Genomic DNA, 16,986 nt, shown 5'->3' with positions numbered 1-16,986 from the left:
ACTTGAACTATTGAATAGATTTAAGTCATATTTAACATATGGCAGCAGTGCATGCAGAGGATTACATGTTCCACACTCTAATCAATGATAGGTACCTCTACCACTGTGTACGCCAATTTCATATGCTGCTTTTGTTTGTATTCCACTTAGAACCCCTCTTCTCTTGTTCTTATTGATCAATAGGAATTAAAAAGAAATCCAAAGCATGATGGATTTTCTGATTATAGCTGCATGCAAACAATATACCTGTTATCAAGTCGCGATGGCAGCCATAACAGAAAGGTGTAAGGTATACCGACTTTTATGGCGACAATTAAATCTTATCAGTGTTTTATTCATGGTTTAAATTGTCTTAAATCACTACATTTAGTGTAAATGTACTTAATATGGCATAATTAAATTTTATGACATTATAGCTTTTTGGTAAATTAGCGCAACAATAAATCTGTGCATCCATAATAATTACTGTATAATCTGCTTAAACAAACTGCTATCATATTTAAGTAGAATACTTTAAGCACAAACGGCACCAACTTAAGATCCTCACTACAACAATGTACCTATACAGTATCAAACTCTAAGGTTACACTCTATTTAAAAACCTATAAGAGAGGGCAGAAGACAAAAGATGGTGTCACAAAATCTCAAAGTCAATTAGTTCCTTTAAAATAAAACACAGAATTTTTTTTTTTTTTCTCTCTTTTTCGTTTACAAAATAACAAAAGAAAAACATTCTTGTGTGTATTATCAGAATCCCCAAGCTATATATAAAAAATATACCACAATTGTAAAATAATTTTGTTTTCATTGTGACATACTTTTGTAGAAATATCAGCAATTCAAAATAAATATTATGATGCTTTTACTTCACTTCACGGAATAATTCTATATTCAAGGTGTTTTGACCAGTCCAACCTTTCTGATCCCTCACAAATAAACTAGAATCAAAAGAACTCAATTCAGGTAAATATTATACAGGTATATTTATAGATAGATTCGGAGGCTGATCAATGGCTAGGAGTCTAAATAAATATACCTAACATAGAAATGAAAGTTTTTAAATGCATTAAAAAATCAATACACACTTATATCACTTTTTAAGTTTGTTAGGCAAACTTGTTTCTGGACTAAGCATTTTCCAAAAACAAACATAGATATCCATCATTAATGTTTATATACAGTGGAGCGTCGATAACACACAGCCCTCATTCATCGATGGGTTCTATATCCAATCAGTGTTCTAGTGGACATTTGCCAATTTACATCCACAATTAACCAATAAGTGCTCTACCCATTCAGCAAAGTAGTTAATCCATAGTCACAATTAATCCATGGGTTCTATATCCCAGCAGTGTTACAATCATTAAACCATAGTAACCATTAATCCATTGGTTCTATATCCCAGCAGTGTTACAGTTGTTTAACCAAAGTAACCATTAATCCATTGGTTCTATATCCTGGCAGTGTTACAGTTATTAAACCATAGTAACCATTAATCCATTGGTTCTATATCCTGGCAGTGTTACAGTTATTAAACCATAGTAACCATTAATCCATTGGTTCTATATCCTGGCAGTGTTACAGTTATTAAACCATAGTAACCATTAATCCATTGGTTCTATATCCTGGCAGTGTTACAGTTATTAAACCATAGTAACCATTAATCCATTGGTTCTATATCCTGGCAGTGTTACAGTTATTAAACCATAGTCATCAGTAATTCATTAGTTCTATAGCCAGGCAGTGTTACAGTTGTTTAACCATAGTAACCATTAATCCATGGGTTCTACAGCCTGGCAGTGTTACAGTTGTTCAAATACAATCACCATTAATCCATTGATTCTATATCCGTGCAGTTTTACAGTTATTAAACCACAGTCATTATTAATCCATTGGTTCTATATACTGGCAGTTTTACAGTTGTTAAACCATAGTAACCATTAATCCATTAGTTCTACAGCCTGGCAGTGTAACAGTTGTTCAAACACAATCACTATTAATACATTGATTCTATATCCTGGCAGTTTAACAGTTGTTTAATCATAGTAACAATTAATCCAATGGTTCTATATCCCGACAGTGTTACAGTCATTACACCATAGTAACCATTAATCCATTAGTTCTATAGCCTGGCAGTGTTACAGTTGTTTAACCATAGTAACCATTAATCCATGGGTTCTACAGCCTGGCAGTGTTACAGTTGTTCAAACACAATCACCATTAATCCATTGATTCTATATCCGTGCAGTTTTACAGTTATTAAACCACAGTCATTATTAATCAATTGGTTCTATATACTGGCAGTTTTACAGTTGGTAAACCATAGTAACCATTAATCCATTGATTCTATATCTTGACAGTGTTATAGTTGTTAAACTACAAACACCATTAATACATTGATTCTATATCCAAGCAGTTTTACGGTTGTTATTAAACCATTGGTTCTATATCCCTGGTGTTTTATAGTTGTTAAACCATAGTCACCATTAATCCATTGATTCTTAATTCTGACAGTGTGACAGTTATTAAAGTGACAGTAATGATTAATCCATTAATCTTAAATCAAGTCAGTGTTTTAATGGACTTGTAAACATTATTCAGTTTGTCTTGTATTGGATCTGTATGAATGCAGACCCTTTTTAATCCTTTGTCACCTTCGCTAGTGATATATGACCTAAATAACCCATAGCCTCCATTAATCCATTGGTGCTGTATCTAGTTGGGACAGTTGTGAATCCACCGTCCTCATTAATCTTATATTAAGTCAGTGTTCTAGTGGGCTATCGTTAATTCATATTCTGCCATCCACCATTAATCCACTTTAATACACTATCTAGTCAGACCTTGATAATCTATATATCTCACACATGAAACCCACAAAAGCAAATTAAGTGACATTTTTTTATTTGTAATGAAGTCATTACAAAACTGTTTCAAAATTAAGTATCATAAAAAAGAAAATCAAATAAAAAGTTCATTACACCATATGACCATTCAATGTTTAAGTTTTATAAGTGGTACTTCATGTCAAAGAAGAAATCATAGGTGTAATGGATTGTGTCAAAGGATATACTGTAAATGGCCCAGGGAAACAGGATTGTAAATGTGTTTTACTTTATCCTACCAACTTTTTGTATGACAGCTTGAATGATACTTATTGATAGCTGTAACACTAACCCCTCCTAATCAGGGGCAAAAAAAAAAAAAAAAAAATTGTAACAAATGATCTATATACAGTCAGACTGTAAGAGTACTAGAAAATTATATTTGAAGCCAATTTAATTTAAGTATAATAATAAAAAATAATACAACACATAATCAATATCTGATTCCCAATTCCATTATAATAATTATAGCCAGCTAGAGGTGATATTAAATCATTTATCGATATGATTCTTTCTTCTGTGATTAAAAAATATTTCAGATCATCCATTACAATTCCAGAGCGTGGAAGCCTGTCGCGTGATGTAAGCTGTTAGTCAATTGTACTGGCCTATGATAACGACTGTTGGAGACCAATTGTTACCTACCGAGCCAACCCACTACACTGGTAACATAAAACATGCAGGCAACAGAAGGACTCCAATTAACCAGAAACCTGGCAAACAACAACATCCAACTCATTATACATACACTGTTAAAAATACATAGAGCTGCCACAACTGTACACAAACGTAGATATCAAGCTTTCAGGTACAGAGTGGTATCGTCACGATCAGCACATCGTATATCAAATGTTCACGCATGATGCGTCTACTTATTAATATCAACACTACAGAAATCATCATATAACATATTTAACCGATGAAAGCAATTTCAGTTCCAAGTGATTGATGGTTTGGAAGAACTGCCAATTAAGGATGATTTTGACCATTCAGTAAGAAAACTCCTATGGTCTCAATATAAGCTATCGTACCTTGAAATATTGACTTTAGGGACATAGTAAGGTTAGGTTTCTATACACTTGTTATGCCTATCAGGGAGTCAACCATAGCGACTACAGCTTCAAAGCTTCAGAGGGAGAAGAACTGAGGGAAAGGACCAGTGAATGAAATCAGAAAGATAAAACAGAAAGAGGTCATATGTTGTCCATTCCAGTCTGTAAAGAGATCTTTTGGAAGTAGGAATCATGACAGTTGAAACTGCTCAAAAGAGCCAGCAGAAGAAAATCTAAGAAAAATGCACAATGATCTGAGGAGAAAAGAAAACGTAGCAGAGAACACAATAATTCAGGATATGGAAGAGATAATAACACCATTTAATAAGAGTAATATAAAGTTTCTTGAGGTGTAGCATGTACTCAAGAAGGCAAGGAGTAGAGTAAGCACCAGGATCCAATGCTGTATCATATCTCTGTTAAATGTCAAAGGGAAGGTCATGCTTGTCCTTCTATCAAAGTGAATGCCAAATTGTGCGAGAAGCAACATGTACAAAGGAAGGGGGTATTCCTGAAGTACCTGGAGGCTTTGAACACAACAGGGTATTAATCCAGATCATCCAGGAAGGAAAAGGTAAAATGTGTGTAGAACAGTGCTCTGGATTGACCAGAAAAATGCATTATGGATCTATACCGCACAAGTTGTTGGAGTTGACCACAAGGAAGTATCATGCACTGAAGACCAGAAGACTGTTGAAGGACAATCCTGACAGATGTTCTACCCTGCTGGCTACTACACTGTATAGGATAGCTTGATAGATGGTATAACTGCTGGGTGCACAATATTTGTTATATTATATATAGTAGCCATGAACCTGGATGTGAAAGCTGCAGAGAAGAAGACAATTAAATGACAGCCACCTCAAACAGTTTCATCATGGTGACAACAAAGACTGTGGTGGAAGGAAGACGGGTCCTTAGAGATCAAAAAGAGATGATCATATGGCTATGCATGAAATTCAAATCAGTCAAGGACAAGATCACCTTGAAAAGCACACGAAGGAAAAAGGACAGCTGAGAGGTTTGAGGCAGAGATGACATTTCAGTAGTCAGTACCAAAACTTCTTAGTTATGAGGATCCACCTGACCAGCATTGCATTATTCAAGTTCATTCAAAGTATAAGATATATACTCTGAAAAAATTATATATGTTGACCAAAGGGCAAAAACTCTGTATATAGTTGTAAACAAGACTTGATTGGATTATACTGCAGTCTTCCATTCACAGAGGGTTTCAGATGCACAATTTGGTAGTTGTAAATTTGTATAAAAGACAAGGTAGCATACAAATTCAGGAAGACTGACTACCAGATTAAAAACCTGGCAGTTCTCAGTGGTAACCTGATTGTAAGTAGGTATATACTAATGGAAACTCAGAATAGTGATAAATCATACAAACTGCATCAACCCTTACTGCTGGTCAGTAACAAAATAATGCGAAAATTGTAAAATTTCATTGTCATGTAATAAGCCCATCCCTGACTGGGAGTAAAAAGCTACATTTAAATCCCTCTTTTTAAAGGATAAACTCTGTATGAAAGGATTTAGATAATAAGAAAAAGAGTTCATATTATAATTATATAGTTATATCCACTTCTGAATAAACTTCATTTTTGAAAAATAAAAAAAAAATCATAAATGACATGCTTATAATCAAATTATGTTTGAAAATTACAAAAACAACATTGTTTTAATATGCTTGCCTTGTATAGGAGCACAGCTGTTAATTTCCCCTCACACTAAGCCATTAATGAATCAAGAGACAGGGAGTAATTAATACCTACATATAATCATCAGCAACCTCACCCAAACTACTCTTGTCTCCCGAGGACGGGATCCAGGATATTATATTGGTGTAGAGATAGTCTGCATCATCAGAATTGATAAATATTTGATAGTCTATTACAGACTTCTTGGTTTTTACTGTAGGGTGGCAGTCAGTGGAGAATGAAAATCCACCACATAGGAATTGTGATGAAGAATAACTTACTCCATTTTAAAAATATTTCTAATTTGCTTTTGGGTTGAATGTACTTCTCTTTGTGGTAATTAATATGATTTCAGTTTAATAATACACCGTAAATGTCCTTATAATTCATTCCTTCATGTGTACTAAATCAATTTTTGAAATTATGAACAACTTAGAAGTCTACTATCACTGTCAAATGTAAAGATTATCAAAAGTGTAGTTGATGTTGCTTTTTATTTATCATGGCTTGAGGATTTCAAATTGGAATATGCAAGATTTAGTTTGTAAAATTCTGCGATTCTGTTTAAGATGTAGTTGGATACAGTTTCATCTTTAACTTCTGTGTTTTTTGGTTAAACATCATTTTCTTTGGTTACACAAGGAATCAACACAGAATTATTTAATTTAGTAAAATCAAATTAAAAAAAAAGTTAACATGCAAAATACCAATTTTGTGATAGGAATAAGATGTAAGCTTACCATAGTACTCCTGTCCCTCATAAAAATCCAAGGCCATTTTAGGATAAAGTTTGAGTAGAACTTTGGCAACCTCTAAACTTTCTGGTTTGTTCATGAGGTAGAGAAGGTGAAAGGGTGTTTCTCCTACCCCTCCCCTTTTGTCGAGATCCCAGCATGCCTCATGATCATTTATAATAATGAAATCATCATCTTTGTACTCCTGTAAAAGTTCTTCATCTGTTTTGGTCTCCCAAATGGTTGAGTTCTGCAAAAATAATCAAAATATTTGGTTATGTGGGTGTAAAATTTTGTAGCTTAGCAATAGGAACTTGCTTAACCTACTATAGGTAGTACAAAGATTCCTTCAGTATTGGTCAATTGTTTGTTAATGTCTTGCATCCACCAGTCAATTTGTATTTGCTTCCAAATTAGTGAAAGAAATACCTCGTCAAAAATGACTGATTCAGTTCAAATTATACATTTGTATGTTAAGACTTGCTCTTAAGTGATCAGTTATATAATAATCTCAAAATTGATGACTTTGCTCATTTAAATACAGGTAACAAAATATCAAATGACAGTAAATACATATTTAGATGAAACACACAAAGATTGCTAAGATTATTATACATCACATTTTTTTGAAAATGTTCAATGTTTTCGTTTTGCATCACATGTGCTTATTGAAATTGAGTTCATTAATTTTAAGGACACAATTCCTGAAACATCTTTATTTATAGGTTTTGAATACTATTCTCTAGATATAAAACAATCTGTCTTACAGGTAGACCTTAAAAATTGTACCCAGGGCCCAAATGCTGGATTGTAGGACTGGCAATTTTTGGGATCTGACTGTTTCTCTTCTTTCTAAACAACTGTTTTCCTAGTTGACTATTTGCTTCAGTGACAAAGGCTTTCTGTTCTGTCCCCTGACTGAGACATATTAGAGTCTTAAAAAATGATAGTTTCTAAGATGTTGCAGGCTGACCACAAACACAAAAACTAGACTTATGCACTCAAAATTACCAGGAAGTCCTGCCATGACCATAGGCAGTTTAAAGGACATTAAACACCATAAAACCAAGCCAAACCTGAATAATACTTCAACTCTGAAAAACATCCACTACTCAAATAACCTGACTTTTTAAAATTTCTAAATATTCCCTGGAAGTACATACATAAAAATTTTGACACAAAGCCACTGAAACGGTTTTTCTAGAAACATAAAAAAGACTATCTAAATTATGTATGAATAAAGTGTTTTAAACATTGCAGCTTCCTGATTGTTGTGATATTGATAAGTCCTCGGAGATTGTTAAAATCTTGTATTTAGTAACTCCTTTTCTGTACAAACTTTATACATATGACATATAATCAGTCATGTTTTATAGGAAATGGGCATAGAAAAATATTGCTTATAGCCTGCTTTCAATTGTTTTTACTTTTTTACCAAGAAAAGGGACAATAATGCCTGATACCATCAAGTATAATACTCTATAGATAAAGCCGTAGTAAATACTATGATGAAACACATCTATTCAGTCATATTTTTCAGTCTTGAAAATCTTTTGTTTATTTGTTAAGGTTTCTACTAAATGTTTTGCAGCATTTTCATAACCTGATAAAAATAGAACACATGCATTGCTATGCAACAATCAATACTGCCACGCCAACGTGAGTTGGACAGGAGATACATTTACATGTCCTTTACAGCCAGAATTAAGATTTAAAAGTATAAAGTAATACTGAGTCACACTACCGTTCTGTCACACTATCAATACTCAAGAACTAATTTTTTTAACCAAAATCAATTCTCAATTCTTCTAATGATTCCTCAAGACAACATGGTATGAGAGTTGCTCCTGGTCCTGATGTCCCACTACTCAATATGCCTTTCATCTTACTCCTTCCCCTCTGAGAGTGCTTTCCCCTTACGTTCCTTCACTTCCTGGAAGAATGGGATTGGTTCCTGATAAATCCTAACCCATCCCCACCAACCCAACCACCTTTGGGGTCATTTTAGAATCATGCTATGAGAGGTCATTAAGTACAATTACATATTATCAGATATGAAAACAAATGCACACTATCCAAACACAGGAAAGATAAAAGCTGGAGCCAGGCCAAAGGGAACAGTCCATTGGCTAAATGTTTATAAGGGACACCGAGTTATTAGACATGTCAGGGACAGTAGATCTTGTTAGGGAGTTAGTAGACATGTCAGAGACAGTAGATCTTGTTAGGGAGCTAGTAGACATGTCAGGGACAGTAGGTGTTGTTAGGGAGTTAGTAGACATGTCAGGGATGGTAGGTCTTGTTAGGGAGCTAGTAGACATGTCAGAGACAGTAGATCTTGTTAGGGAGCTAGTAGACATGTCAGGGACAGTAGGTGTTGTTAGGGAGTTAGTAGACATGTCAGGGATGGTAGGTCTTGTTAGGGAGCTAGTAGACATGTCAGGGACAGTAGGTCTTGTTAGGGAGCTAGTAGACATGTCAGGGACAGTAGGAGTTGTTTTGGAGTTGGTATTGCCAGAGACTGTGTTGTTTGGGAGTTGACATTGCCAGGGACAGTAGGTGTTGTTTGGGAGTTGACATTGCCAGGGACAGTAGGTGTTGTTTGGGAGTTGGTATTGCCAGGGACAGTAGGTGTTGTTTGGGAATTGGCATTGCCAGGGACAGTGGTGTTGCTTGGGAGTTGGCATTGCCAGGGACAGTGGTGTTGCTTGGGAGTTGGTATTGTCAGGAACAGTGGTGTTGCTTGGGAGTTGGCATTGCCAGGGACAGTAGGTGTTGTTTGGGAGTTTGCATTGCCAGGGACAGTGGTGTTGTTTGGGAGTTGGTATTGTCAGAGACTGTGTTGTTTGGGAGTTGACATTGCCAGGGACAGTAGGTGTTGTTTGGGAGTTTGCATTGCCAGGGACAGTAGGTGTTATTTTGGAGTTGGTATTGTCAGGAACAGTGGTGTGGTTTGGAAGTTGGTATTGTCAGGAACAGTGGTGTTGTTTGGGAGTTGGTATTGTCAGGAACAGTGGTGTTGTTTGGGAGTTGGTATTGTCAGGAACAGTGGTGTTGTTTGGGAGTTGGCATTGCCAGGGACAGTAGGTGTTGTTTGGGAGTTGGCATTGCCAGGGACAGTGTTGTTGTTTAGGAGTTAGCATTGCCAGGGACAGTGGTGTTGCTTGGGAGTTGGTATTGTCAGGAACAGTGGTGTTGTTTGGGAGTTGATATTGTCAGAAACAGTGGTGTTATTTGGGAGTTGGCATTGCCAGGGACAGTTGGTGTTGTTTTGGAGTTGGTATTGTCAGAAACAGTGGTGTTGTTTTGTAAATAGTAGGCAAAGATAGGGATAGGTTCATGATCCACGCTGTCTACCATCATCACACTTCAATTGGTCAAACAAATAAAGGGTCACCAAGCATGTTATAATCTCCAGTACACAGACAATATATACAATGGTACTGCCATGTTTACATTCAACATTAAAATATCTACAGGACAAGCCTGTAATGGTCATCTCTTTGATAAGTCATTAAAACATCAACTTGTCAAATTCTCAAGATTATTTGAACCAACCTAAAGTGCAGTCACCTATGAACATGGTAATATACTATGTGTGGATAGCCATATCTCTTTGAAGGTCATGACAATGTCAACTTGTCAATACACAAATAGCCCTGTGATAAAACTTGGTCATTATCTGTAGGATGTAGAAATGAGTCCTTTCCCTGTGAAAAAAGACCCTAAATGATTGTTTTAAGCATTATTTATGATGAGAAGTATGACAGTCACTTGATACTGACATGGATACATACACCTGTCCATTTGTCTGATAACACCAAATTATTTCTGTCTATTATAACCTAGTCTGGGCCACACTCTTCACCAGATATTTAGCAACATTATTAGATATAACCAGCTCTGAAATAAAATTTCAGCAAGAACCATTTTGTGTTGTTGTTTTCAACATCACGAATTCAAAAACACAGATTATTTTGACTCAATGAGACCACATTTCTGACAACATTAAAAATCAAACAGGCTGATTTTGTCTCTTTTAGTTACAGAAAGTCATAACTATATGCATGGCTTCTGCTTGTAGCCAGAAATAATTGATAAGTATACATGCCGGTTACTTACAACAAATACAATGTATGATGATATATATCCAAGCATAAGCTTCATTTTATTACCAACCCACTCTCCTGCCCACCTTTAGAATAATAAAAAAAAGCCCTTAGATTCAATTTCCATGTGTACGAAAAAAAAAAAACAACACCCAGAAACCATCATTTCACAGACACTTGTGTTTGTAGCTAAATACTGCCCTACTTATCTAATAACACAAGTTATAACAGTTCCTGGATATATGAATTCAAGGGCTAAGAATAAGAATATTAATAAAATCAGTGAAGTTTAATTTTTGTAGAAATATAAAAAAAATATATTGATATATGTTGAAATGGAATTTTCAATTCAAAATCCAAAATGGCAGTGAAATTTAATTTGGTAAAATTTTTAAAAAATGGTGGTCTGGTGATGAAATGGATAGCAACTGGTAATTTTTCAATTAACTGGGGTTTGATTAAGGATCAGACTTCTTGCCAAACAATTTTAACTTGTTTTCTTCATTCAGTATTAATATATACTCCATTTCCACAGATGTAACTAGGTAATACCCATTGACACTCACATTCAGGCAAACAAAAGGGATTAACATAAGTTAATAATCAAATATATATATATATATATATATATATATATATATATTTGTATGATATATATGAAAGTAAATACTTTTGGTAAACTTTTAGCCCGTGTGATTGTTTGAAACCTGCATGCCATATTTTAATTTATTTGCACAGTTGCACTGCTGATAAAATATATACGTACTTGACACTTGAAATAACATGTATATAATATTACAGAATGTTTTAATTACGGGACTAGTGCACCTTCCCATTCTAGATTTTGACATTTTTTTCAACCAATTTGGATCTTCCTCAGTTGCCTCCTAAGGTTTCAAAATTCAGTCCCATATCTGACTCGTCCTAAAACGAAAAATATATATCTGTGTAATGCAGCATAATTCACTATTTGGCTCTAGTGATTCTAAATTTGCATAGCAAGATGCTTCTCATTTGTACGTCTTTTGTACAATATTAAAAACAAATTATATCATTGTGTTTTGCTCACAGTAGCAAGATTGCTAAAACGCTACTTAGCCTATATAGAAGCAGCTAGAAAGAATATGCCTACTTCATCTCACAGCAAATTGTTCAAAAGTTAGGCGAATTATTTTTGGGGCACCCCTTGTAAGTGAGGGTGGTTTCTCTAATATCTTCAGTATAGGGGACATCAGAGAGTCCCAGGAGGCATTAAAGAGATCAAAATAGATCTGCTGTCCTTTGGAATGCACCAGTAGGGATCCATGTCTTTTCCTTTCTAGATCTGTCCACAATTTCTTTCTGTGCTTTATTTTCTACTGTAAGTGTCTGTCTTGATACCCGGCCCTTTATGACCCAGACTGTTGCTAGGACATCAAACTCCATAAAAACACACACTTACTAGATATCATCTCTTTATAAGTGAGAGAAAATGTTTTTAGTGACTGAATGCAAGTGTTCTGTCATCAACTATCCCTATAAATCATTTTGAACATGATGGCACTGACAAGACCATAGGATTCACTTGATTTAAACACATTCAGTATTGACAACAATGACAATATATGTGTTCTATACATGTGGATCTGTGTGATGCTTGATAGTTCCCTTTAAATAAAACCATGAATATATATTTACATAAATAATTAAAATAACCAAGATTTTTAGAGTTTGCTGCTCCATCATGAGCATAAAACACCATAGAAATTTGATACCCAAAGCAGTATATGGTATATAATATGTAAATGACACTGCCGGGATATTTAGCAAGCACATTTTAATCAACAATATGCAAATTTGCATATTTTTTATTTGTCTGCTCCATGGCTTCATTCAATTAGTTTATACATCATTTTAAAGGAAGTTTCTAAAATTATTCAAATATAATTCAAGTAGTCATTTTTGTCCATATGCATTCAATGTAATAAATACTTTTTATATCACAAGTACAACTAAATGATGCAGATGTAATGTAGTTATGAGAAATGGCAATACTGCAAGTTTCATTACAAATCAGGACCCTTTGGGACTTTAAGATATGCTTTATGACAAAAGTTAAAGGTTACCAAGTCGTACCAGAAATCTATATTTAAACTGGAAATCAGATGCGATTTTTATCCTGATTGATTGAAAGTTTTTGATAAGTTTTAGGAACATGCATTTCAAACCATATATTTTTGCTAAATTTATTTAGATTATTTAAGAATTTTATTCTTCATGAACGCTGGAAAAGATACTAAGTTGCTCAGGAGATTTTCTTATCGAATCTACAGTTCAGAAGTTCTCATTACATGCCTTGATAAAAGCTCCAAAGACTAACTGTTCAAGATCGCATATGCAGTTTGTTAGTTTTGGTTTTTTTCTTTAACATTCTCCACACCATAAAGCACTTGCTTGGCATGCTATAATGTAAAAATACATTGAACAATGACGGTAACAAAAATGAAATGGTAAAGTCTTTAATACAATATAATATTTTAGTTGTATACAGATCTACGCTAGATGAATAAATACAGTACATACATAAATCATGTAAAATAGGCTTCTAAGTTATCTTCTCTCAGTCTCAACAAAACAATAGCAAAATTGTACAAAGCAATCTCATTTAATTACCAACAAACTCCCTCTGACAGCTGTATTGATTCCCCATTACATAATCTCTTCAATATTAGCACCACGCAACAGGCTTTTCAGTAGATAAAACAGGTGAATACAATACTAGACAGCATTGTTGTTGGCTTCTCGTTTAATGATTTCATAATAATTCAATTAATGGCATCCGCCTTAAAAGGGCATTCATTGACATGCTGATTTCTGAAAAACCTTAAATAACATATCTAAGGTGTGATTATTGGTCCAGACAATGTCAATTTCAAAATCTGAATTTTCAATCAAAATTTGATGACAAGGTAGGCTATGATTTTTTTCCTGAATTAGCATTTTTATAAAGATGATAGCAGTTTGAAAACATTGCCTCCATTTCAAAGCTCAGAATGCCATATGGTTGGCTGTATTTAGAAAAGAAAGGAAATCATTTTGTATTAAAGTAAGACTATTAGCTGTATCATTTCTTTTTAAAATTAAGTCAAACAGAACTATAATAATTGACTCACTTTTTTTCATTTATAACTAACTACACCAGTTGACAATATCTTAATGTCTACACTACAAATTCTGGGGGAAAAAAACATCATCATAATTACCAGAGACTTAAAAAAAACCTACAAATTATTCACATTGAACCTCATCTCAAAAGCAAAAATTGATACTGGTATATATGACCATGGACATAATCTATTTTATAAGCTTGTATCACCTGGAAGTCACGTGCATCCTTTCATTTTGGGTTACAGGTCAAGGACAGGGTTAAGCAGTAACTTATTACCTCATGTTTAGAAGTGACTACTGATCAATCTACCTGTTGAAAGTTCAACTAATCTTCATTTTAATCCAAATCTGTACATTATGTATGGTTAAATCAGTTGGTCAGTTTATTGTTAAGACTTGGATACTTTTGTGAATACACACAAAGTTCTATACACTACCAGAACATAAATTTATAGTTGTGACCAAGCTTTGACCAATTAAACCCACTTAAGTGCTCACTGAAAGAGGATTTGATTTCTAAATTTCATTAACTGCTTCAAAAGACTTCAATTGCAGCATGCTGTAAGAAATATATCTATTGTAACGCGAGGAAAACAAAAATGTTCAGACAAAGCTAGATTTCCATTCACTTGTATATTTTTGTAACAGATTCAGCTAACACCTTCAAGTTGGGTGTATAAGTATTTTCACTCACCGTCAATATACAAACTAAAACCCTTCAAAGTTGACTTCATATTTATGAATAACACTTAAAAAATATGTGGTAGTAGTTCAATATTACATACACTGTACATGCAACACAAGCCCTATACATGTTAACACAGTGGATTTCAATTACATATTTTTGGAAAAGTCAATTTCAACTAACACGGACAACTTATTAAAAACAGATTTTTTTTATTGATTTAGGAACTAGAATTGTTGTCTGCTTACAGAAAGACCACATTTATCTCTCTGATGATTTTTCAGACTAAAATTAACTAGCTCCTGATTTACAAACACACACCTATATGAAATACTGTACTGTAGTGATGAATCTTATTATAACATAACCAGTTGAAGATTTAAGTGTGATGTTTTGATGACTAATAGAATCTTCCCCTGCCCTCAGAGGGTGTGACAGAGAAATTGACTTCAGGCAGAGCCTCGGGTTAGACAACAACAAAAAATCACCCCTCGGATTGGAGATTTCTCTGTCACATCATCAGGGTAAGGGATGATTATTTTTCTCCCATCCCATTATTTCCGCCATGACGTCAACGTAACAATATCACCTGTGTCAAACATTTGAACTTTAAACACAAGATATTTTCCTATGGGGCGAAAATTGTCAATTATTTTCTGCATCCTACCATTTGCACCTACTCTCACCACACTTCCTACTTTGAAGTTCATGATTGTTACCAATTCTGTTATAATAATTTTGGATTTGCTTCAGGATACCGATAGCTAGCAGACAATGTTTGTTTACAATCCAGAAGAAGTTCCAGTCGAACTTCCGGTTTAGCATGTGATAATCGCCATGAGGCTATCTCCCCCTAGGGGGTGACAAGCTGATCTTTCCCGGGTAAAACGGGAGATACGGCCATGACTGGTGGGAGAAAACAACGTCACCTTCATCAGACAAATGACCAATGTGAAGCACATTATCAATAATGTTTGAGTATATGAGTTATAGAAATCAACCAACTTTTTCAGCTGTACTATAATTCCATGTACATTACCGTAGAAAATAATGTGACAAGATGGTAAAACTGTTAGAAAATATAGAACCTCAAGATGGCAGGAAAATTCACCAGATTAGTATGAAAGCAATCTTAGTCTGAGATCAATAAATTGGCACTGACAGATTATTCCAAGCTGTAAATATATCATTGACTGGTAACATTTCATAAGAGTTAACTGGAAAATAACCTTTTCAGGTGTCAGGATACACAGAGACGAGGGGGGCCATAGACTCACACACATCTATGACCCAAGTGTTAAAGAAAATATAGCTGAATTGACTACAGTTAATTGTTACCATTCTGTGTACTTCTTTTTCTATAATCTTTTTATAACCTTGTCACTGTTTTCTACCATAGTGTACATGGTCAATTACACATCTATACACTGTATATGTCAGAGCCAATTATTTATCTGATGAAGGTGACAAGGTTGTCATTGAAATGTCAAGCTTAAATCTTCTACTGGTCGTGTTTAGGAGCTTTTATTCTAATGATTTGCCAAACTGCAAAAAAAACGTTCCAAATGATACCCACGGTATTTGTTTTCTGCATATCTATACTATTTTTCAGCATAAAAATGTACATTTAAATATTAATTTATGGCTTCTGTGCATGGTACATCTCATCCTAAACATTTAGCTCTAATAATTGCCCACTCTCACCCAACCCCTCGAGGATAATCAGAATGAATATGGTGTCACTGCAAACTTGCTTTTGCTATAGTTACGATGAAACTGTTTGACCGTTTGTATGCTAGAAATGATAAAAAATCTTCGTTTTATATTCAAATGAGACTATTTTAAGCAACAAATTCTCATTACCTCTTGAGCCAAAACATTTACAAATATACTGTTTTCAGTTCAGGTTAAAAGCACAGGTAAATACACCTACCGTAAATTTTGCTGTAAGACGGTGCTGCCATTTTATATTATCTAATTTGGTAAGTAAACGACCTTCTCCATCATTGAAGAGAAAATCAGGTAATTCTGTTTTGGCAATTTTCTCCACTGCAGCAGTACCTCCAGTGTTATAGGCAGCCAGAAGCTTTCCTCCATCAACAAAGTTGACATATTTGTACATAGGATTGTGCTCCTGTTCCTCATTTTGACGTTTCCATGCCGAATCAGGATCCGACTCTTTTTTACGACAAATATTTCCCATTGGATCTTGTAGTCGTAATCACTTTTTGAAATATATTTTCAACAATTTCCACTAGAATATATAATTTTATAGGAATATTTGCACATTTTCACTTCAACTGAGTGAAATATCACATTCCGATTTATATTTTATAAATGCCAAGAACTATATCGTCTCCATTGTGAACATTTCATACATTTTAACTGATATAAAAGCGAAATGTTCCACCACTATTCTTATGATGTCTTAAATATACAAAAGCCATCTTGTTACATGTGTAATCGTTTCAGTAATCCAGTTCTGAAAAAGACAAGAAATAGAATATTTCTTTAGCAAACCATTCAATTTGAAATAAAATCATTATGAGAATCTAAGATGCATTGAAAATTTTTCTAATTTCTGTCTGTCATGAAGTTGGAAAATATTATTTGGCCGAGATAAAAAATTATAACATTGCAAAATAATTGTGAATCCTTATAAAAG

The 16,986-nt window shown here is 34.2% G+C and overlaps 1 protein-coding gene across 1 annotated transcript in view; it reads right to left on the bottom strand.

The window, feature by feature from the left end:
* The window catches only part of LOC132555394 (transient receptor potential cation channel subfamily V member 5-like), a 60,665-nt gene extending 44,141 nt beyond the window's left edge, over positions 1–16,524 (bottom strand). The window contains exons 1-2 of the mRNA XM_060219741.1: positions 16,255–16,524; positions 6,387–6,630 (exon numbers count right to left, since the gene is read on the bottom strand). Of these exons, the coding sequence (XP_060075724.1) occupies positions 6,387–6,630; positions 16,255–16,524 (514 nt within the window). The remainder of the gene's footprint in view (positions 1–6,386; positions 6,631–16,254) is intronic.
* Between the last annotated feature and the right edge of the window lie 462 nt (positions 16,525–16,986).

The sequence above is a fragment of the Ylistrum balloti genome, unplaced genomic scaffold (assembly GCF_031769215.1).
Source record: "Ylistrum balloti isolate Yb309-2 unplaced genomic scaffold, AGI_CSIRO_Ybal_v1 Utg370482, whole genome shotgun sequence".
NCBI lineage: Eukaryota > Metazoa > Mollusca > Bivalvia > Pectinida > Pectinidae > Ylistrum > Ylistrum balloti.
Note: the sequence above shows the minus strand (reverse complement) of the source record. Positions and strands in the feature narration are given on the sequence as shown.